Genomic DNA, 25945 nt, shown 5'->3' with positions numbered 1-25945 from the left:
AACGCAGATTTATTTTCTTGTCCTTTATGATTATCTCCCGTAAAGATCATTTATGTGAAGAGACATTTTGGCAATTTTTATCTCAATTGGTAAATCAGCAAAAATACAACCTTTTGGAAAAATTTTCACTTTACCGTATCAGGGATTATATCCATGATATTGTTGGTTATTCTAATACGACTGAAAGTTTTTGCAGTCGTATAATGTTATGACGTCAGCATTATTGTTTCCAGACAATAACTTGAGAATCAGCGTATGGATTGCTATGAAATTGTATCAAAAGATTCCATACCACAAAAGGAGGGTTAGGATGGATTTTAGGAGTTATTGTCTAAATGTTTTTGTATGAGGGGCCAAAAAGGGGCAAAAAACAAGAATTTTTCTTGTTTCAGGACAATAACTTGTGTATAAGTGTATGGATCTCTATGAAATTGAACCACAAGGTTCCATACCTCAAAAGAAAAGTTGGGATTGATTTTGGGGTTATTACCCAAAAAGTTTAGGAATTAGGAACAAAAAGGGGTAAAAAAACTAGGAATTTCTGGTTTCTACATACAGAATGTGGCTGGGTTAAACTAGTTTGTTTGCGCCAAACCCTCACTCTAAACTAGGATAGTGGTGTGATAGTACAACATAAGAACAAAATATAAAAATCGGTTGAAAAGGGATTAACTCATTAGATTGATACAAAGTAGAATAACATCTAACAAAAACACAAACTCGACATGGCAGGGTATTTATACATCCCCACAACAAAAAAGACACTAAGTACAGATCTGAGAATACTTGCAGTAACTGACAGCTAGTTAAAATCCAATAATTACTAATAAAAAAATCAAGCATATTAGACCAACATATCAATCAGTACACATCCAACATCCAATAGATTTTGTGTAAAGACGTCATTAATAGTCAGAGAAAAACATGACCTTATGCAAAGCCAAAATACAGGTATTGACAGATTGTAGAGCCTTGAATGTATATAAAAAAAATATTTAGTTTGATTTTGATTTACTGATAACAAAATCAATATTTATACCAATAAAAACAAAATTCGAAGATCTTATTACAATGTTGAATAATTAGCCTTTTAGAATAAGTTTTAAAAAATTGATAAGCTTACCCTGATCCTATCTAGTATTCTGTGCTCTCTAAACAACATTTCCATAAAAAATTAGATGTGCTATCCTGTTTGAAATAAGTTTTCTACAGGTATAGCCAAATTTCCAAACCAAATCTTTGTATTTATGGAAGAATTTAGTAAAGGTCTTAATTAGTGGTTACGAAATCCCTTTTTAATAATTTACCAGTAATACAAAGATTAATAAGAAAATAAGGAGATGAGGTATGATTGCCAATGAGACAACTATCCATCAAAGTTCAAATAAAGTGGATGTAAGCAATTTTGGGCAACCATACGACTTTCAACAATGAGTAAAACTCATACCGTATAATTGGCTATAAAAGGCCCCGACATGACAAATATAAAACAATTCAATTGAGAAAACTAACGGCCTAACTTATAACAAAACAATTAATGAAAAACAAATATGACAGACATGAACCAAAGACAACCACTGAACCATAGGCTCCTGACTTGGGACAGGCACATTAAGAATGTGGGGGGTTAAACATGTTTGTGAGCGCTCAACCCTCCCCCTTACCTGGGACAGTCGTGTAATAGCACAACGTAAGAACAAACTATAAATAACAAATTAGCGGTGGTCCGAGGTCCGTGACCTTCCACTGTTGCAGTTGGACTTTCGTTTTGGTTACTAGCTACGCCCGACGGACCTTCGATATAAAGGAAATAAAAATGATCTTTGCTGACCTTTTTAACCATCTGTATCGTCATTTTCAAGCCATATTATTACTGAAATTGAGATAAAAAATTGTTTCATCCCTGACCTTGCCGACCAGTGATAAAAGTTATTTTTAACCTTGTATTTCTTGGAATAGTTGCGAGAAGTCACGCGACAAATCATTTAATCATTTAGACATTTTCGAACAAACTGAGTCCGTTTCACTTTGGTGTCACGTCTTCCAAGAGAAAGCCTGAAGATCATGAACGGTCTTCAACCACAGGCACTTGTTTCTATCCGTGGGAAGGTCGACTATCCATAAATAAGAAGGATATTCAACCTTCCCATGGATAGAAACAAGTGCCTGTGTCTTTGACGTCTTCAAAAGAAATCAAATGAAGATCTCTCTCACTAAAGACCAAAAATGCGATCGTGAAAAACGGGAACGGACATTTAAGCCCCACTGGAAAATCGATCGAACCGTGGCTATATTTTGATGAATCAACTGGTCTTATGTCATGCACATACTGCCAGAAGTTCCCTACCCATTCAGAAAAAGAAAGTAAGGGGAACACAAAATCTTAAAATAGACCCAATAAAAACATACGAAGTGACACCCCAGCATTTATCTTATCCATGAAAGTGACCCAAATTTAATTTAACACTGCATACAGTATTGCAGAAATGGGAAACCTTTCAGTGACTATGAATTTATTCTTGAAATCCAGTGCAAAAATAGTGTTGATGTGTAAGCAGTATTTCAATATTGAAGGTTGTAAACTGTTTATTCGCTTAACAGCCCATTATATGAGAAACGAAACAGCACATGCAGTTCAAGTATGATGAAACAAACTAACCTTACTCCAAAAGCACTTTAATTTTGTATCTTACTGAGTTATGAAATATTTCATGTAAATGTAGGACCTGGGATTTAGGTTGTGGACCTTTTAGTTTGGAGTGTCAAAGGTCCTTGACCTTCCAGTACCAAATGTTAATTTGAACCCCTGCAAGTTGAGATTAATTTCTCTGGCATTTGACACTTTGATTTTACACTACAATCTCACCAGGGGACATACTAATCTATTCTTAATCAGATACATGTTGCAATTATTCACTGTTTGTGGTGAAAGGCAGGATAATTTCAGATCTCATAAAAATAATTACACATTAATTAGTATATTAACTGAAGGTCAGTGATTACAGTCTCCACCACTAGATGATTGATGTACCCAAATCTGTGTTTTAAGCCATATGCATGGTCTTTGTGAAATCAGTTTCGTGGTTCAAAGCAGTCAAACTATGTTCAACTTGCCAGTTTAACAGTGCTAGAATTCAATTTACCACCCACCAACACCTTCAATAATGTTCATGACATGAGAAACATCTCAGCTTTTACCAGTGATATTTTTTATTTTTTTCAACTTGTTTTCCTTGATGGAATTTTATCACTAAAATTTCAATCATCCCCAAGCATTTCAGGGACTTTTATCAAATTTATTCCAGTGCCAGATTGATAGACCCTGCTACTTGCTACTTGTAATAGCACCACATGGGCTATCCCCCATGCAGACCTTGCACACATTGGCTGCAGATGAGACGTCTAGTCTCATCTCCTTGGTGGAGAACCCTCGCTTCACATTCCTGGCTGGCATATTATCGGGCAGGCAGGCATCACACTACAGGTTGAAATTTGACTTGCTCGGCAGGAACTCCTGAATTCTTAATTATGCTGAGTGTTTCTCAAAGGCCAAAATATTTTGTTACTGAATTAATTGTATTATTAATAAATATTATTCATTCAAAGATTCTGTCTGCTTTGAGCCAGTATGATTTATTGAGACTATGTTTTGGTTTACGCACAGATACCTCCTTTCGCATTTATGCTAACATTAAATTATTCAGAAATTGGTTTAGATCTACAATGCTTAATTTCGCTGATGGTGAGTGAATAAAATTTTGACTTGTTACAATCTACTTTTGACTTAAAACTCACCATTGGGGACTTTGTGGATTATGATATTCAATTTGAGTTTGGTTATCAGAAATAAGAAACAATGGATCTTAAGGATTTGGTTTATTATCATACAAACAGAAAATTATATGCATATTTACATACCAAGAGACAATTACAGATAATAAAACACCACCTATAAAAACTTCAAATAAAAGTGAGAATGGAAATGGGAAATATGTCAAAGAGACAACAACCCGACCAAAGAGCAGACAACAGCCGAAGGCCAACAATGGGTCTTCAACGCAGCAAGTATGTTTACATTATGGGACAACAAATAACACAGCACAAAATGTACACCATACACAACTACAAAGACAATTTTGTTTGTATAAACTATTGGTTAATCTATTTAAACTTTTGTCAGTTCTATTATCCCATTGAATAAATACAATAGCTATTGTTCTCTGTGTAGTTTTTTCACGGGGACCTTTAAATTTCTGCTAAGAGAAATCCATCACTCATTGATTTATTTACCGGAGTAAAATAATTATCTTCTAAAAGATAAAAATATATGTTTTACACTAACAAAACTGCATGTGATGTTGTATTTATTCAATATCAATAATATATTTTCAATCTGTTGAATGTAAACAGTGATTCAAACACTAAAAAAATTGATGATGATTAAATTAAGGCCTTCTTAAATGTGTTCTATAACTAAACAAAAACAAAAAATGCAAATTTTCAATAGGAACAATGCTAAAATTTTTGTCAGAAATCAACTTTTTATGATTAGATCGATCAGTGTTTATATTGAACAGATTGAAAATGTATTATTGATATTGTTGTGTGATGATTTAATTATTTGTATCTTATGTTAGATAGTTTACCTTAGTTACAGCTCAGTAGAAGCCTTATTATATGTATTTGTATATACTTTAATAAAACATAGAAAAGAATAAGATATTTGGCGGGTAAACCTTGGGTCAGGTCAAATGTGAAGGGTGTTCTAAAGGAAACTTTAATACGATTATTGAGGCACTTTGGAAGAACACCCCTCCACATAGAATGGTAAGGCTACCATTGTGGTATATAAGGATGAGTGATTCCTTGCTCATTGTCATTGTCATCAGTCTACAAAGACGAAGACTTGAAATTACGATACGTTGATATTCGAGATCGTTGTCTCTTATATATTAGATACTATTACATTAAGTGTAATAAAGAACAGGTTGGTGCCTGTTAGAAACACGGACTTGTACAAGTTGGAGCTCGTATTGGACAAATTTGTTAACTTGTAAGGTACATAATTGTACCAAAAGGACAAGTTTGTTTCTGACCCAGGACAAATTTTTAATAGTACAAATGTACCAGTTGTGTATATTTGAAGTAGAATAGTTATAGATAGTTCAATAAAGAATGCAAAGAGCAGTTGTACATATTTTAGTTCATTGATGTCAATTTATGAATAAAGTTTGCTTGTTCGATATTTTGTAAATAGAACATTTTGGATCCAGTATCAAACTGGTAACAAACCTATTCTAAAATAGAAATAGACACGCTTATCCTATGTACACTTTACATAATTTGGTGGCTAGCGGTGGGATTCAAATTGTTCATTTTCAAATCCACTGTGAAAGTTAACAAATTGATCATCTCATAAATTTATATCTAAATTGTCTTGTGAGAATTTATATGTTCAAACATTTCACAGATCGTAGTTGTAAATTGTATTATCAAAATAAATTGTATTATCAAAATTGTCCTGTTCAAGTTTTAAATTTCCCATAGTTTAGTTGTGTATATTATTTACATTAGGGATAAACGATCGCTAGTGGTACAGGCAATACCTTGATTGACATTTGTTATATTGTGCATGCATGGTTAAATCATAAATTAAAATACAATAATGTCTTTTGATGATAAGATTGACAAAACAAATACAAGATATGGAAGGAACAATGTACAGAAAGATTTTTGTTTAGTCAACACCAAAAGATCAAGGTGTACGTCCAAAAAATGTTTTTATAACCAGAAATGATTCGGGTCTGGAATCAAAAGGGTCCTCATTGTCAACAAAGGGAGATAATAAAAAAGGTGATTTGCCAACATACACCAACCCGAATACTCACAAAACTGTCAAATTTTATCACATTGATTTGGAGGAAGGGGATACTTGGCCGTATATAGGTAACGGCAAAGTATCCCCTTCCTCCAAATCACTGTGAGAAAGTTTGACAGTATTATAGATAATAGTTATGTTAGAGATGTGCAAAGTATAAATAGGGAAAAAGATCAAAAATCAAAGTACCGACATACTGACCACACAGATAACTTTGGTGTAAAAATTAAACCCTGTAAATATGACGGTAGCACAACATGGATGGACTATTTGTCCCATTTTGAAATGTGTACACTTGTAAATATTTGGTCGGAGAATTAAAAGGGCTTATATTTAGCGGTATCCTTAATGGTTCAAGCACAGGCTGTACTTAAGAGATTTACCAAGTGAGAAAAGACAAAAGTTTTCCGATTTAGTCAGTGCACTTGAAGAGCGATTTGCGCCTTCTAGTCAAACTGAATTATACAGAGTTCAGTTTAAAGAAAGACTTCAAAAAGCCAGCGAATCACTTCCTGAGGTACGTCAGTCAATTCGGAGGTTGTCCAACTTGGCATATCCTACTGCCTGTTGGATGTACGCGAAACTCTCGGGATAGAGCAGTTTATTGACGCGCTCATAGATTCGGAAATGCAACTTAGAATAAAACAATCGCGACCGAAAGGTTACAATGATGCCGTGAGACTTGCCGTTGAATTAGAGGCAGACAATAAAGCTGAAAAATAAAGTTATTTACGGCAGACTATGATGATGACGAGTTAGATAGGGAAGAAAAGATTACAAATCTTGAATCAACAACGAAAGACATTGCATCATGGATGCAAACAATGGAGAAAAGTCTAAGTACTCTTACAACTGAAGTGGCAAAATTAAAAACTATTGGGACAAAGGAGAGGTTTTCTTATAATAAAACGAGATATACTCAAAATAAGGGGACAAATACAAATTGTTACAATTGTGGCAAATTCGGTCATTTAGCCCAAAACTGTCACCTACCCTCAAGAAATATTAGAACTCACAAGAACAATTATAATGGAAATAAGGGGGATGGGTCTGTTAAAGCTTTGATGAAAACTGGGAAACAGCATAATCGTAAGACAAATGAAGGTGCGGTTACTACAGCATCGGAAAATGCTGGTATGTATATCAAACTAAATGTAGGGGACATGGATGCAAAGTTTGTGGTTGATACAGGAGCAACTTTGACATTGGTTTCTTCTAAGTTATACGATATGTTGACTCCATTAGATAAATCATATCTAAACGAGGTTAAAACAATTGTTAGGTCAGTATGTGGCAATAAGCTAGAGCTTCGAGGAAAATGCAGCTTCAATCTGCGTTTCAGTCCAAATAAGTTGCAATCTGAAGCTGTTGTGACTGATCTGCAAGTTGATGGTATACTAGTACTTGGTATGGACTTCATGAAAAGCCACAATTGTTCAATTGATGTTAAAAATGGGCTCTTTTATATTGGGGATTTTAAGGTAGATCTGTGTTTTCAGGGATCAATAGGCTGTTACCGATTGGTTGCTTCAGAAGCAGTTGTCATACCGCCAAGGACAGAAATTGTCATTAATGGCACGGTTTGTTTAGCAGAAGGTAAAAATTACCTGCTGACAATGATTTGTTAGAAGCAAATGAACATGCAGGAAAAGACTACCTTTTGACTGCTAGAACGTTGGTAAGGTTAGGTGAAAAAGTCCCTGTTAGGTTAATGAACACAGAGCTAGATCCTAAGACAATCTATCCTGGTACTACTTTAGCCCAAATGTCTAATGTTGATCAAGTACTAGACGGAAATATGTGTTCAAATGAACAGAAACGTGACGGACTAAGATCAGATCTACAAGATCTTTTGGACAGGACATCTGAGTGAGACGAATTGACTTCTAAAGACAAACAGAAAGTCAGATCTTTGCTGATAGAAAATCAGGACTTATTGGCATCTTCTGATGTTAACCTGGAAAGGATCAATCTTGTAAAACATGAAATCAATACGGGAAACGCAAGGCTAATTAAAGAACCGCCTCGTCGAACACCTTATCATTTGAACAAGGTAATAAATGATAACCTTGACCAAATGTTACAAAAATGAATTATTGAACCCTCCCACAGTCCCTGGGCGGCAGGGATAGTCTTTACTTAGTAAAGAAAAAGGACGACAGTTATTGTTTTTGAGTCGATTATAGAGGTTTCATAAGTGTGACACTTAATAAAGATGCATATCCTCTACTGAGGGTTGACGATTCGTTAGACCATTGAGCGGGAAATAAATGGTACTTTGGACTGTTGTTCGGGATATTGGCAGGTAGAATTGGCTGAAAATGACAAGTACAAAACAGCTTTTGCAACATAGAGGGGTTTATTTCAATTTCGGGTCATGTCATTTGGGTTGTGTTGCGCTGCACAGACATTTGAGCGGTTGATGGAAACCATACTAGCTGGTTTGCAGTGGGAGACATGTCTGGTTTACATTGACGATATAATCGTTTTTGGAAAAACATTAGATGGGATGCTTGATAACCTACGACAAGTTTTTGACAGGCTTATATCGGCTGGGTTAAAGTTGAAGGCAAAGAAGTGCACCTTGTGTACCACCAAGGTTCGTTTCTAAGGACATATTGTCTCTGAGGAAGGAATTTCCACCGACCCCGACAAGATTAAAGTTGTGAAAGATTGGCCCACTCGTACAAATATAACTGAGGTTCGGTCCTTTTTGGGTCTTTGTGGTTACTATAGAAAGTTTATTAAAAACTTTGCCTATATTGCTAAATCATTACACAAAATAACAGAGAAAGAAACAAAGTTTGTTTGGACTTCAGAATGTCAAGAATTTTTTGACCAATTGAAAGGTAAATTAATCAACGCACCAGTGCTTAAATATCCAAATTTTAACAAGAATTTATTTTGGATACTGATGCAAGCAATTTGGCAATCGGAGCTGTCCTATATATCTCAGAAATCTCATGAAGGGCTGGAACATGTTGTGGCTTACGCTAGTCGTTCTCTTTCAAAATCAGAACGAAAGTACTGTGTGACATGCAAGGAAATGCTTGCTGTGGTTTTTTTTTAAAACATTTCAAACCATAGCTTTATTGCAGAAGGTTCACAGTAAGAACTGATCACGGATCATTAAAGTGGCTACTTAACTTTAAGAACCCGGAAAACAGATAGCTAGATGGATAGAGACACTATAGGTTCATTTGAGATGCAAATTCAACATCGACCAGGAATTCAACATAGGAATGCAGAGGCACTTAGTTGCATTCCTTGCAAACAATGCGGTTAGGCATGGATCATTTGACTTTCTGGGGAGGGGCCTGGGTTTTCATATCAAGCCAGATTTTTTTTTATCATGCAAACCCAGCAAGAATATTTTTTTTTTCAGTCAATCCAAAGCAAGAATATTTTCATCAAATACATCATACATGTCATACTTGCTGAAGATGAAGCCAGAATATTTTTTTACCAACTGAATAGGCCAGATTATTTTTAGTCCCCTACTGACGAAGTCAAAGGGGACTTTAGGTTTGCACTCTGTCCGTCTGTCCATCTGTCCGTCTGTCCATCCGTCAGTCCGGCAAATCAGCTTTCCACACTTTTTTTCTTCGTTCTTGAAGATATTGATTTGATATTGGGCATATAGTTTTATCATGACAAGTTATAGATCAAGTTCGAATTTTGTTCCGGTCTGATGATTTAGTCCAGAGTTATGGACCATAACTCTGGACCATATCTAATGTTAGAGTACTATGTTAAACCATATTTCTGTACAAAGGGAGATAACTCATTTTTTAAAAGACATTCTTTGTTAAATTATTTGAAGAATTTTTTGGCAGGTTTGTTTGTTATTTAGTATTAACTAATTTTCTGAATGCTAAAGATATAAAAAAAAATTATGAAGAGAAATCCTTTAATTAGATAATAATCTCTTTTTATTAATGTATACTTCAATACATTACATTGTGTAGATAAAAGTTGTTGACATTTTATAGATAAGTTACAAATCTATATTAGTTTGTGACAAATGAAAGAAAAAATATTTGGAACTATTAATTATATTTGATTATAATTTGAAAATAGATATACACTGTATTACATCATATCTAATTTTAGAGAACTATTAATCATATCTAATATTTTTTTCACTCATATTCAGTTTTCCACACTGTTTTTAGTCATTCTTGAAGATATTGACATGATATTTACTTTTTGTTTACACCATGACAAGTTATAGTACAAGTTAGCATTTTGTTCCAGTAAAATGAATATTAACCGGTAGGGGACTATGTATTGCCATGCAATACTCTCAGAATGCTTGTTTTTTGTCAAAATAGAGGCCAGATTATTTTTTTTCAAAAAAACTCAGGCCTCGCCCCCCAGAAAGTCAAATGGTCCATGCTTTATCATTCCGGTTTAGAAAAAGAGACTGATTCGGCGGAGAATGAAGACCATTGAACATGATACTGGTAATGCTATCACCCATTTTGGTGGCAGTGATGACGAAGATGATGACAGTGGTAATCATGATTTTTCTTTAAATGAAATTTAGAAAAATTATCATGACCTGAAAATAGTGACTGAATGGGTAGACAAAGATGAACGTCCTGATTCCAAAGATATTTCCGATAAGGGAGTTTTCTTGAGATCTCTTTGGTGTCAATGGAACAACTTATAGTTAAGAGACAGATTTTTTTATGGACAGTTTTAAGACCCTGAAACCAAAATTGTTAAAATGCAGGCCCTTATCAGAACGCAGGAAGGTTTTACAATTTTCACATGATGAGAAATGTTCTGCTCATTTGGGTATCCATTAAACTTGGTCAAATATTAGACAATCTTATTATCGGCCTAGGTTACAAAACGATATGTCAGTACTTATATAAACGGATGTGACAAATGTGCAAAAGAGCTCCAATGACTTTAGTAGAAGCTAATGGGCCAATGGAAAGGATAGCCACAGATATCCTTGGAGAGTTGCCCGAAACAGATGGTGGCAACAGATATATATTGGTAGTTTCTGACTACTATGCAAAGTGGACGGAATCTTTTGAATACATCCCTTTTGTCATGATGGCATATAGGGCATCAGAACATGAGACGACTGGACAAACGCCAAATAGTCTCATGTTAGGTAGAGAAACTCCTTTAGATATTATGTATGAAATGCCACCATCCAGAAAAGACATCCCTACACATAAGTGGGTTTGGGAGCTCAAGAAGTTAGAAAACTCCCACAGTTTTGTCAGAGGTATAATCAAAGGGCAGATGCAGAGACAGAAACACTATCACGACCTCAAATTATCATACCAAAATTTCAGAAAAGATGAAGAGGTGCACGTATATTTCCCGGCGAAGAAACCTGGGATGTCTTCAAAACTGACTAATTTCTGGAAAGGTCCTTTCAAAATCCTCGACAAATATTGTGACCTTACTTATAAAGTTGACTGTGGACAAAGAGGGAAACCACAAGTTGTACATGTCGACAGACTTAAGAAAAAGAACAAACAGACATAAAGGACAGAACCGATTAATAGCACTTTTAGTTTCTTGGACACTGAATACAATAGTGTTGAAAACGACCCAGTAGAGACTCCTTATTTGCAAGACATTGCTATTAACAGAGACAATTTTGCCTAATGATGATACACAGGAACATATTCATGATGGCAGATTATGTTGTTGAAAAGATTTTGTACACTTAACTGAATTAAAGTTTTTATATAGTACTTCAATGTTTTATCCATTGTAAAGTTAGTTTTAGTCATGCGGGACGCATGTCTTTTGAGGCGTGAGTTATGTGATGATTTAATTACTGTAAACCAACTTATTTTGGCGGATAGTTTATTTCACGATTAGCCCTTTCTAGCCCATTTCGCGGTGACTTAATTTCGCGATTCTCAAATTTACTTGATGTAATTAAATATGGAAAAAGTTTTACATATTCATGACGATTTATATTCTCGTTATTTTTCTACTCCCGAAAGTCGCGAAAATAAAACGCTCGCGAAAATTAGTTGGTTTACAGTATTTGTATCTTATGTTAGATAGTTTACCTTAGTTACAGCTCAGTAGAAGCCTTATTATATGTATTTGTATATACTTTAATAAAACATAGAAAAGAATAAGATATTTGGTGGGGAAAACCTTGGGTCAGGTCAAATGTGAAGGGTGTTCTAAAGGAAGCTTTAATACGATTATTGAGGCACTTTGGAAGAACACCCTTCCGCATAGAATGGTAAGGCTACCATTGTGGTATATAAGCAGGAGCGATTCCTTGCTCATTGTCATTGTCATAAGTCTACGAAGACGAAATCCTGAAATTACAATATGTTGATATTCGAGATCGTTGTCATTTATATATTAGATACTATTACATTAAGTGTTATAAAGAACAGATTGGTGCCTGTTAGAAACACGAACTCGTACAAGTTGGAGCTTTACAGGTTGTACCATATTGGGCAAGTGTGTTGACTTGTAGGATACATTATTGTACCAAAAGGATTGCAAGTTTTACTTTCTATGAGAGGCTGTTCTCTCTGTTTATTAGAGTTTCCTCCACCAATAAACACTGCTGTGGTAAGTGTGCTGAAAATGGGGTTCAACATTAACAATTTATCAATTAATTCAAACTTATGGCCCTTTTACAAACTCAAGTACCTTCTAATTGAAACTCTTCTTAGAGGATTTATTGTATGAACATCAAAGTGTCTACCTTAATGAGACAGAAAAATTGTTTTGTTCAAAACTATTTGTTATTATTTTGTTATGGAGGGGAATGTGAATTTTTTTTTTTTTATTTCAGAGGAGGATTTTACGTTCAGAATTAAGTTGATGTTAGAGAAAGTAGCAAAGCCTGTAGTGAAAAGTATTTTTGATGATGAATTTTCTCCTAAAGTACTACAAGCAGAACTAAAGAAGAGATCTCTAAAAATCAATGATTTGAAAACAGATAAACATATTAACCTTGATGATTTTGATTTATTATATCCTAAAACAGGTACAGCAATACTGCATAACATAATTCTAGGACTATATGTCCCACAAAATTTAAAATAAATCCCAAAAGTCCCCAAACACTGTTACCAGGATTCAGTTTTCATCTGATTTTTTTGAAGTTTTTAAGCTTTTTTGAGCTATTTCAAAATTTGCAGAAACTGGTTGAAATAGATTTAGATTTTATTATAAAAACATGAAAATAACTTCTGAATGTATTGTTATAAATTGGTCTAACCAATTTTAACAGTGTGGAAAGAAAGTTTCATATATAATTCAAGTAATGAATATTTGCATTAACCTTACATTGTGGAGACATTAATTTTACAGTCTCTACACAAAATGTCATTTTTTGGCTGCAATGGCTCTCCATCCTTTAAGAGATCAACTATTTGATATGTTTTTTTTTTTCAAAAATGTATGCATGTTCCCACAATTTAAGGCTGGAACTATTTTTTCTAGAGGCCAGGGTTTTCGTTTTGTATCTGGGCCATGAGTACAAGGGCTTAAAACTTCCAAAAACAGTATATTCTAGCAGGCATATAACTACTAATGGCATTTATTATTTAATATGCTTAACAAACGACTACTTCTGGTTTCAGATTCAGGTGAAGCTAAAAATACAGGAAAATCAAGATTTTTGGTTGAAATTACCTTCTTTAGACTTGCCATACCCAGATCACTTTCACTCAGACCTGAGCACTTTTGTGGGTCAATGTGTTTACTGGGGTCCACTCTATATGCAGACTACAGTGAGACACATCTATCAGCAACCCTGGGTCTTCCCTTTCAAGAAACATGTAAAAGAATCTTCAAAATTGATGCTTTTTTCACCAGATCACAAATTTTGGGGCAACATATGTGCCTGCTTAAAGTAAAAAAACAACTTTAAATGTTGGCATCAATTTATCATAAGCTACAAATTCAGGCTTGATAATATTTCAAACAAATAACTTAACATCCAGTAGCAAATATTTTATGCACAATCGGGACAATCCAACATGAAGGATTTTTAATCCCCTACCGACGAAGTCGAAGGGGACTTTATTTTGCACTCCGTCCGTCTGTCTGTCCGTCCGTCTGTCTGTCTGTCCATCTGTCAGTCCGGCAAATCAGTTTTCAAAACTTTTTTTCTTCGTGCTTGAAGATATTGATTTGACATTTGGTTTATTGATTTATCATGACAAGTTACAGGTCAAGTTCAATTTTCACGATTTCATCTTTTCTCTTTGTTCAGTTAAAGCCCTTTCCCTAGAATTAAATTTTTGATGAAATACTTATTAATTAGTAGATTTCTGTTCAAAGGGAAATAACTCATTTTTATACGACCCCAACAAAATTTTGCGGTCGTATATTGGTATGACGTTGGGGTCGTCGTTGTCGTCATCCGAAGACACATTGGTTTTCGCACTCTAACTTTAAGTGAATGGATCTCTATGAAATTTTACCATAAGGTTCAATACCACAAAAGGAAGGTGGGGATTGATTTTGGGGGTTATGGTACCAACAGTTAAGGAATTAAGGGCCAAAAAGGGGCCAAAAATAAGCATTGTAACTTCCAGACATAACTTGTGTGTTAGTGTATGGATCTCCCTGACATTGTACCACAAGGTTCCATATCACAAAGGGAATGCTGGGATTGATTTTTGTTGAAAAAGCGAGACATAGCAATCCTACATTCCGTCAGCGTTGGCGTCGGCGGCGGCCGCGTCCACAAATATTCACTCTGTGGTTAAAGTTTTTGAAATTTTAATAACTTTCTTAAACTATCCTGGTTTTCTACCAAACTTGGAAAGAAGCTTGTTTATGATCATAAGATAGTATCCAGAAGTAAATTTTGTAAAAAGTTTTTTGTGTGTAAGTGTATGGATCTCTCTGACATTGTACCACAAGGTTCCATATCACAAAGGGAATGCTGGGATTAATTTTGGGGGGTAATTGCGTCCAAATTTTAGGAATTAGGGGCCAAAAAAAGGGGCAAAAAACAAGCATTTTTCTAGTTTCATGACAATAACTTGTTTGTAAGTGTATGGATCTTTATGAAATTGTACTACAAGGTTCCATATCACAAAGGGAAAGTTGGAATTGAGTTTGGGGGTAATTGCCCGAAACGTTTAGGAATAAGGGGCCAAAAAGGGACCAAAAATAAGCATTTTTTTCTAGTTTCCAGACAATAACTTGTGTGTTCAAGTGTATGGATCTCTCTGAAATTGTACTGCAAGGTACCATACCACAAAGGGAAGGCTGGGATTGATTTTGGGGGTAATTGCCTCAAAATTTTAGGAATTAGGGGCCATAAAGGGGCAAAAAAACAAGCATTTTTCTAGTTTCAGGACAATAACTTGTGTGTAAGTGTATGGATCTTTATGAAATTGTACTGCAAGGTTCCATATCACAAAGGGAAAGCTGGGTTTGAGTTTGGGGGTAATTGCCTTAAACGTTTAGGAATTTGGGGCCAAAAAGGGGCCAAAAAAAAAGCATTTTCTAGTTTCCAGACAATAACTTGTGTTCAAGTGTATGGATCTCTCTGAAGTTGTACTGCAAGGTACCATACCACAAAGGGAAGGGTGGGATTGAGTTTGGGGGTGATGAATCATAAGGGGGTTCAAAATATTTGGGGGGGGGGATTTTTGTTTTGTTTTTTTCTTTAAAATTTTCCATTTTAAATTGGTTATTTCTGATTTATATATAAAAGCAAATAATAATGATATGGTTTGAATAGGTAAATTAAAATTTTTTAAGTTCTTAGACCACGTTCATTCTGTGTCAGAAACCTATGCTGTGTCAAATATTTAATTACAATCCAAATTCAGTGCTGTATCAAGCTTGAATGTTGTGTCCATACTTGCCCCAACTGTTCAGGGTTTGACCTCTGTGGTAGTATCAAGCTGCGCCCCAGCAGAGCATTTTATTTTAAAATATTTTTAAAACTCAAAATTTTGGATTTTTTTCCTTTTCTTTGGTAAAGTGTTTGAAGAATTTAGTGGTAGGTTTGTTTGTCATTCTTGAAGATATTGATTTGAATAGTATATAGTTTTATCATGAAAAGTTACAGATCAAGTTGGAATTTTGTTCCAGTCTGATAATTTTGTGCAGAGTTATGGTCTTTGGACATAGAAAATTCACTTAAATAGTCAGTTTTCAACAGTTTTTTAACATCATGCTCGAAGATTTTGACTTGATATTTTTATGTAGTTTACACCATGACAAGTTATAGATCAAGTTAGAATTTCTTTCCATTACAATGAATTTGTAACCGGTAAGGGACTATGTATTGCCATGCAATACTCACAGAATGCTTGTTTTCATCAAAATTTACAATAGCACCATATTGAAAGTGTGCACCTGCTATTATGGAATTGTTTGAGAAATTAAGAAAAATAACTCCAGACTTAGGAACTTATATAATAAATAGTAATTTTTCAGCAAACCTTCAAAAGAATTGATATCAATTTTGTGTAATCAAATCCTCCTGACAGTCTTCAACCTAGATATATTTTTTTACAGTAAATAAACAACTCAAAATTATAATATACATTAGTTTTTGTTTGTTATGTTCAGACATTAAGGTACAAAATTACAAAAAACAAATTAACCATAGTTCATGAATTTGTTAATACTATATATAAGTTATTTGTATATTTCAGTTAAATACAAAATCAAGTTGATACATCATGATCTTGAATATACCAGTGATTTAACAGATAAAAGTACTACAGCTTTTAAAGAAAAAGCCCAAAAAATTGAACAAGATGTAGCTGATTTGTATACATCTGTAAAGGGACAGCAGGAAGTAAAAGTATTAGAATTTGGGTGAGAATTTTTTAATCACATTTACAAAAGCATTATGAAAACTTACACGGTTCTCATAAATACTGTTTATATGAGTGGCGTCCGATAGAAATCAACCTTATGCAAATAAATATCAATACATCTATTAACCTATTTTGGGTTTACAAAACAAAAATAAGTATATTTTGTTTTTAACTGGATTTTCGAAGGAAATATCAGTTATTGATTTTGGGGTGTACGGCGGGCGGACGGGTGGACGGGCGGCTGCCAAACAGTGTCTCTTCAACACTGTGATGATTTTTTTTCAAATTTAGATATGTTGTTTCTTGTGACTAAATGAAGGTCAAGTTCAATTTTCACGATTTTAGTATTTCTCCTTTTTGAGTTATCGCCAGTTTTAATATCCAAAAGTGGTATTTTTAAATATTTTTCTCTTGTTATCATATTATGACTAAGCATAGTAAATGTCTTATCTCAAAATAAAAATTGAAGTGACAGATTTATTTGAAAATATTCTGTTTCCTGATAAGATCTGTAGGACTGTATATATAAAGTTTGAAATTTACTAGTAGGAAAGTATAAATGAAGTTTGAAATTTACTGTTCATTATTAGACATTTTGTAGATAATTAAGTTTCCCGAAACCATATTTATTCTTACCCCCAGGGTTTCCACTGTCGGTCGCCATTTTCGCATTTTGCGAAAAAATAGAATTGTGGCGATTAAAATTCATAATTTGCGAAAGAATTTGGCGAAAGAAATATATATAACATTTTGATTTCATCCATCTTGTTTTTTGTTTTTTTTCGGATTTCTCTGACTTTACCTGATCAGGCAATACTGGGAATTCACCTTGAACTCGTTAAGATTTTGACAGAAAATTAATAATCAGCTGATTGCATTTTATAGCTGAAGGCAACAATGGACTTATTAATAGAGATGTTGATTGAATTGTTTGACGAAATGATGTGGTTAAATGGAGTCCGTCACCTGTCACATAAAGGATTTATTAACTAATTTGCGACGCACATGTTTGAGCATAGTTTTACGTCCCCTCTTCTACTTTTAAGATGGTCCTGAAAGGAAAACTTGTTATGACGAAAAATGTTCAAAAGGAAGAACAATCTCCGACTTAGAAATTTATCCTTTAACTTTGATAAAAATAATTGATTTGGAGAGGGTACTTTAAAATCGTTTTGGCGACGCACGTGTTTCAAGCATAGTTTTACGTCTCGACTTTTTCATCTACGATGGTCCGGAAAAGAAAACTGTCGTCATGAAGAAATAAATACAAAATTAAGAAAAATCTTTGCCTTTAGTCTATATCCTTCAACTATAAGGGAAATATATATTTGATAAACTTATTGAAGATGTTCCTATAAGTCAAAATGATGATATCACCATCTATATTGCAATTTTTACAGTATCTGTAAAGTAAATGTTTAGAGTTCATTCATTACAATGTAAATTAAAAGATAAGATTAAGAGAATAATCAGAGATAATAATGGGGCGAACTCATTTTTTTTGTTAGACAGAAGGAAAATTTTTAAACTATATTCATGTTACTTGGCGAAAAAATATTGAAAGTGGCGAAAAATATATTGTTTTGGCGAAAGAGGTGGCGAAAAAATCAATTAACCCAGGGGAAACCCTGCTTACCCCCACCCCCTTCAATTTGAGAATGTGCTTTTATCTTGTAAATGGTCTAGATCCCAACCCCTAAACCATATATATTCTTGTATGGGACAATAAAACAAATCAAATGAAATATTAGGGGAGTCCCTGGGTTCACCACCCACCCCTTCTTTTTGAAAACTTGTAAACAGTCAAGATCCCCACCCTGAAACCATATATATTCTTGTATGGGACAATAAAACAAATCAAATGAAATAAAAGGTGAGTCCCCTGGGGTCACCCCAATCCCCTCCTGTTTGAGAACTTGTAAACAGTCGAAATCCCCACCCCTAAACCATATATATTCTTGTATGGGACAATAAAAGAATTCAAATGAAATAAAAGGTGAGTCTCCTGGGGTCACCCCCACCCCTCCTGTTTGAGAACTTGTAAACGGTTGAGATCCTCACCCCTAAACCATATATATTCTTGTATGGGACAATAAAACAAATCAAATGAAATATAGGGGAAGTCCATGGGGGTAACCCCCACCCCCCTTCTTTCTGAAAACTTGTAAATGGTCGAGATCCCCACCCCAAAACCATATATATTCTTGTATGGGACAATAAAACAAATGAAATGAAATTTAGGGGAAGTCCCCTGGGGGTAACCCCCACCCCCTTCTTTTTGATAACTTGTAAACGGTCAAAATCCCCACCCTGAATCCATATATATTCTTGTATGGGACAATAAAACAAATCAAATGAAATAAAAGGCGAGTCCCCTGGGGTCACTCCTACCCCCCTCCTGTTTAAGAACTTGTAAATGGTCGAGATCTCCACCCCTAAACAACCATATATATTCCTGTTCGTCATTTCAAGAAGATTTGAATGACATAGGTGTCACTTATGCATATCACAAACCAATTTGTACTGGACTTTGTCCAATGTCAGGCGACCATGGGAATGACGAATTATTGGAGCTTTGTTTGGGAGACTTCGTAACAGCATCCTGTTACAATTATTTCTTGTTACTGATAAGTTTAATAGATTTTGAAAAGACATTGTATTAATGATAAATAAAATTTTGGATTTTTACTTCTTTTCTTTGGTAAATTGTTTGAAGAATTTTGTGGCAAGTTTGTTTGTTATTCTGTAAAAACTAATTTTCTGAATGCTATATATTTTTTTTTTGATGAAGTGAACTCCTTTTAAAAACTAAGCTTATATTGTCTATTTTAAATAAACATATATTTAGATTTCTGATTTTGGGCCCAGTTTTCAAGTTGGTCCAAATCGGGGTCCAAAATTAAACTGTGTTTGATTTCAGCATAAATTGAATATATATAGGTTTCTTTGAAATACTTAATCTAAACCTGTATTTCTTTTCATTATTAATAAGTTAATACCACATTGAGGTCAAAAGGGTCCTAAATTAACTTTTGTTTAATTTCATCAAAAAGTGAATTCTTTGGTTCATTGATATGATGATTCTTACAATGTTTGAATGTTATTAGTTCTTCTTCGCTCTCACCCCATATGGAATTTACTGACCCCGTATATATCGTATTAGGTCACTAACACACTATGTAACGAATTTATCTTACCGACTATCTTTATTTGTTGAATTTAGACTAGAGTAGTCTCATTTGCAATCATATCACATCTTCTTATTTTTAAATTAAAGTGTTCAAGTCTACAATTTTAAGAATCTACTTTCATTGGTCTTTAACAAAAAAATTAATGTCAACAATAACAATTTAATATCAATAACCTTGATATAACAATATTAATTAAAACAAGATGTTCAATACATTTAAAGGACAAATAGTGCCAAAGTCAAGATCCAACACATTTTTTTTGTGTACAAAATTGAAAAATAAATGATAATGTCAACATGACAAATGTCATATTTTCATCACAACTACTTGTTGATGGTCAGGTTATGTATAACAGTTACATTGCCATAGAAGATTTGACTCTGAGGTTTTGTCGACTGCATACATGTGGTTGTTTGCCTGTATTGGATGGGTTTCGGCCTGTTGTCATCAAAGTCTCCTAAAATATCCCCAATGTCAATATCCTGTATTTGTTCCATAAATGACTCACTATTGGAACTATGGCATGTATGGTTGGAAGCAAGAGCTGCTCTTTGCACAAGATTGTCAGATATAGTTTTACCCATTTTTATTTTCTCGTCAGTATCAACACGCTGGTAAGTTGTGAGTAACTGTACGGACTTATGTCCAGTGACTGCCATTATTTGCGCAGATCCATACATGTTTTGTGATAAAACTGTTGCTCCAGTTGCTCGTATTGAGTGATTGGTATAAACAACAGACAACTTACACTTCTTACTGAGTTCTGACATGAATGTACTTAGTTTTTTTTCTCCCAGTGGCATATTACAATACCAAACATCAGCTTCTGTAGAAAAAACTATCCAATGGTTTCTGCCATAAACGATCATTTGATGGATGTAATTTACGAATATAGTTCTCGTATGAGGCAACAGGACAATACACAGGTCCTGAAATATAGAGAAATCATTTAAGTTTATTAAGGTTTAACATCAAGAACAAAGACGTAGATACTATGTATTTCTTGTATTTACATTGATATATATCATACCTATAAAAGGTCCCAAAATGACACATATAAATTTATTCAAATGAGAAATACATGTATAATATACAGCAATAAACGACAAACTATGAATAACAGGCTCCTGACTCACTCTATAATTAGATAATCATATTGGTACCTTTGATAACTATTGGTTACTACTTGTTGTTTTTAGTTTTATATTTTCAGAAATATCATTGCTTAATAATTATTAATGTCCGTGTGGCGATGTTGTATATTTGATATGAAGTTAGTAAGCGTCCTATATTTTTAATACACAATTAGTACGGTGTAACGTTCTATTATCTTTTTCGTCCTTTTGATTGTCTAATGATACCCCCTCCCCCCCTTTTTTTATTATTATACACTCACCTGGTGATTCTGGCATTACTCCAGAGACAAGCTCCTTATCTGATTCTCTATGATTCTTTGTTAGCTCATCTCTTGCCTTAGTTACATATTTAAGTCATGTTTTATTGTCAGTTTTAATTGTGAACGTAGATTTTGTCATAGTCTGCATATTTTCTATACCTCTTCTGCAAAAATAAAGTCTGACATCAAATTGAACTTTATTTGCCAGGCCAGTTGGTGTTGTAGGTGAAAGATACATGGATGTATACAGTGTTTGACGATCCACTTCATTAATAATGGGAAAATGTTCAATGTCACCTAGTCCAAAACGTTTCAATACTGCCAACACGGCTTTAAAGTTTGCGTTACTGTCATTAAATGTAGAATCCTTCACAATATCGAATGTTTTACTGTGCAGAGGAGCCTTAAGGTATCTGTTAATGCCATGCCTGATGGACTCCAGTGACGATGCTTTGTATCGCTCACCATCCGCTTTACCTAGATCGACATAAAAATGACCCAAAGTCTCATTCAGCCGCACACAATCAAATTTTTCAAAGTCATAATCTTGTTCTTTCTCCTGCAGATATTCCCGGAGTATATTTGCACACTTTCTATTTGCTTTCAGGGTATTATTGGCATTCACATTTAATCTTTTGGCATCAATTTCTTGATTTGTTGTGCTTGCAAATTGTTTTGAACCTCTCGTCCACGCCATGTTTACTATATAAAGGGACGTAACTCCACTACTAACCATGTATTGAAATAAGCCCCGCCTCCCTACTAACCTAATATGAAATATACACGGTCTCCACGCGGACGCTTTTAACCAATCATATTCCTAGAAATGTATAGGAGGTAAGATAATAAATCATATCTAATTTTAGAGAACTTAGTCATCACTGGTTGTTGTTATTATATTATTGATTATAATTTGAAAAATTGCATCATATCTTATTTTAGAGAACTATTTATCCAGTTTGAGTTATTTCCCTTTGCACAGAAAATATTATGGATAAAATTAACCTGTGTTTCATTTCAACATAAATTAAATATATATAGGGTTCTTTCAAGTGCTGAATCTAAACCTGTATTTAAATATTAGATTTTTGGGCCCAGTTTTCAAGTTGGTTCAAATCAGGGTCCAAAATTAAACTTTGTTTGATTCAACAAAAAATGAATTTATGGGGTTCTCTGAAATCCTGAATCTAACCATGTATTGAGAGATTTTGGATTGTGGGCTCCTTTATCAAATTGGTCCACATTGAGGTCCAAAGGGTCCTAAATTAAACTTTTGTTTGATTTCATCAAAAATTGAATTCTTGGGGTTCTTTGATATGCTGATTCTAATATGTACTTAGATTTTGGATATTGGACCATAATAGGTAAATGTCCAATTTCAAATATTTCAGTTCTTTGACCACTTCATTTTGTGTCACAAACCTATGCTGTGTCAAATATTCAATCACAATCCAAATTCAGAGCTGTTTTAAGCTTAAATGTAGTGTCCATACTTGCTCAACTGTTTAAAAGGGTTCGACCTCTGCAGGAAAATCAGCCTCTTGTTGTCTATTCATTTGCAAAAAACAATTTTGGGCAATGTCATAATGTTTCTGAAATTAGCCAACATTGCTAATTTTGAACAGGAAAAATAATCAACAAAAAAGATCTATCAAAAAAAAAAACATAGTTAAAAATGAAAGCATTCAGCCTCCTTGGAACCTCTAGTAATTTAATAATTATGACATTCTTTACAGCTCAGTTTTATTGCTTTAGGGTAAATCTGATGAAATAACATTATATAAGCCATGAAGAGTTCATCAGATTGCTGCTTTCAATTTATATGGAAGGTGTCAATGTATCTTTTTACTTAAAATTTGACTTTTATTTTTTTCAGACCTGTATTTATGCTCATAACCTTTGAGATAACTACTGAAGAAAGTGATCAATATGACTTAAAATCCACACTCTCTTCTGCTATAGAAGCAAAAATTATTCCACCTTTTACAGTATGTGAGTTAAAGAACTTTGAAGCTATTGATGAAAGTAAGTATATTTATATATATATTTGGGATGTCAACTCGGTGAAGATTTACTAATCAAGTACTCGTTGGATTTACCGAGCGATATTCGAGGAATCGCTCGGAAAAACATCTACAAAAATGGAAACACAAATTTATACCCATTTTACGTATTTTGGGATGTTGTCTAATGGACGTAAAACCCTCGTTACCTAGGACTAGATAATAGTCCCAGGAATTTTATACCATAATCAATAGCTCATTTACCACATGTACTAATCATGTAAACTGGCAATAATCTAATCAATTAATAAATAAACATCTATAGAAAAGTGATTACTCAAACAATAGTATTTGGGAATTGTAAAAAACACATTTAATGATCAATTAGAACTTACTGATGCCTTTAACCAGTTTCTGAGGGTCAACACAGGGTGCAATCTCGGATTTGTTCTTATTTAGAAAATAATCTTGTCAACTTTTTCTGTGACGAGTCGATTTCTCAACTTTGTTACGTAACTAACAGTCCTGCTGATGAAAATATTTGCCCTGAAGGTATGGAGGTGGAATTACTAAGACATGATTAGCTAAAAGAGTAAGCCTTGGAAAGGTGCTCTTGTTCATAGCCTACCTATGTTTGGAGGAATTTTAAATGACAATTAAACATGTTAAACGCGAACATTTGAAACGTATTTTATTTTTGATTAATATTTAATTTCCCGGGAGGCACTCTTAATAAAAATATCAATTCTTTAAGAGTGCAACAACATTCTAACAGGAAACCGATTAGTCGAGTAACATTTTGGTATTCCATACTTAGTTCTACCGAGCAATACTCGAGTACTCAAGTACTCGTTGACATCCCTAATATATATATATATAATGTCAACATTCAATCTATTTAAGCGTGGATCAGCTCGTGAAAATAAACTGATACAGTTACTAAATTAAAATTATATAAATGTCTAAGAATATAACTGACTGTCTGGTTCAGTTGCTGGAACTAGTGCTCGAAAACAACAATTTTGTATTCAACAACCAGCACTACTTGCAGATTGACGGTACCAGTATGGGAACCAAAATAGCACCTTCTTTTGCCAACATTTTCATTGGGAATCTTGAAGAACGCATACTTTCGAGTGTGCCATACAAACCCTTTCCATGGCTCCGTTATATTGATGACATCAACATTAAATGGAACGAAACTGCAGAACATCTAAATGATTTTTGTCGAGCCTGCGACTTTTGTCGCAGAAAGCTCGACATAGGGATAGCGATCCGGCGGCGGCGGCGGCGGCAGCGTTAGCTAACTTCTTAAAAGCTTTATATTTTAGAAGGTGGAAGGTCTGGAGGCTTCATACTTTGTATATGGATGCCTCATGTTACGAAGTTTCCGTCAGTCACATGTCCAATGTCCTTGACCTCATTTTCATGGTTCAGTGACTACTTGAAAAAAAAGTTAAGATTTTTTGTAATGTTAGATTCTCTCTTATTATAAGTAATAAGATAACTATATTTGGTATGTGCGTACCTTGCAAGGTCCTCATGCCCGTCAGACAGTTTTCACTTGACCTCGACCTCATTTCATGGATCAGTGAACAAGGTTAAGTTTTGGTGGTCAAGTCCATATCTCAGATACTATAAGCAATAGGTCTAGTATATTCGGTGTATGGAAGGACTGTAAGGTGTACATGTCCAACTGGCAGGTGTCATCTGACCTTGACCTCATTTTCATGGTTCAGTGGTCAAAGTTTTTGTGTTTTGGTCTGTTTTTCTTATACTGTATGCCATAGGTCTACTATATTTGGTGTATGGAATGATTGTAAGGTGTACATGTCTAGCGGGCAGGTGTCATTTGACCTTGACCTCATTTTCATGGTTCAGTGGTCAAAGTTAAGTTTTTGAGTTTTGGTCTTTTTTTCTAATACTATGTGCAATAGTTCAACTATATTTGGTATGTGCGTACCTTGCAAGGTCCTCATGCCCGTCAGACAGTTTTCACTTGACCTCGACCTCATTTCATGGATCAATGAACAAGGTTAAGTTTTGGTGGTCAAGTCCATATCTCAGATACTATAAGCAATAGGTCTAGTATATTCGGTGTATGGAAGGACTGTAAGGTGTACATGTCCAACTGGCAGGTGTCATCTGACCTTGACCTCATTTTCATGGTTCAGTGGTTATAGTTAAGTTTTTGTGTTTTGGTCTGTTTTTCTTATACTGTATGCCATAGGTCTACTATATTTGGTGTATGGAATGATTGTAAGGTGTACATGTCTAGCGGGCAGGTGTCATTTGACCTTGACCTCATTTTCATGGTTCAGTGGTCAAAGTTAAGTTTTTGAGTTTTGGTCTTTTTTTCTAATACTATGTGCAATAGTTCAACTATATTTGGTATGTGCGTACCTTGCAAGGTCCTCATGCCCGTCAGACAGTTTTCACTTGACCTCAACCTCATTTCATGGATCAATGAACAAGGTTAAGTTTTGGTGGTCAAGTCCATATCTCAGATACTATAAGCAATAGGTCTAGTATATTTGGTGTATGGAAGGACTGTAAGGTGTACATGTCCAACTGGTACGTGTCATCTGACCTTGACCTCATTTTCATGGTTCAGTGGTTATAGTTAAGTTTTTGTGTTTTGGTCTGTTTTTCTTATACTGTATGCCATA

General features: G+C 34.4%; 1 protein-coding gene across 1 annotated transcript in view; it reads left to right on the top strand.

Annotated features, from left to right (window-relative positions):
* Window positions 1-25945, top strand: part of LOC127729509 (uncharacterized) — a 186925-nt gene that overhangs the window by 53282 nt on the left and 107698 nt on the right. The window contains exons 10-12 of the mRNA XM_052237342.1: window positions 12681-12875; window positions 16519-16684; window positions 23150-23298. Of these exons, the coding sequence (XP_052093302.1) occupies window positions 12681-12875; window positions 16519-16684; window positions 23150-23298 (510 nt within the window). The remainder of the gene's footprint in view (window positions 1-12680; window positions 12876-16518; window positions 16685-23149; window positions 23299-25945) is intronic.

This window comes from Mytilus californianus, unplaced genomic scaffold (genome assembly GCF_021869535.1).
Source record: "Mytilus californianus isolate M0D057914Y unplaced genomic scaffold, xbMytCali1.0.p SCAF_2, whole genome shotgun sequence".
NCBI classification, from domain to species: domain Eukaryota; kingdom Metazoa; phylum Mollusca; class Bivalvia; order Mytilida; family Mytilidae; genus Mytilus; species Mytilus californianus.
The sequence above is the reverse complement of the archived record's forward strand: the minus strand, read 5'-3'. Positions and strand labels throughout refer to the sequence as shown.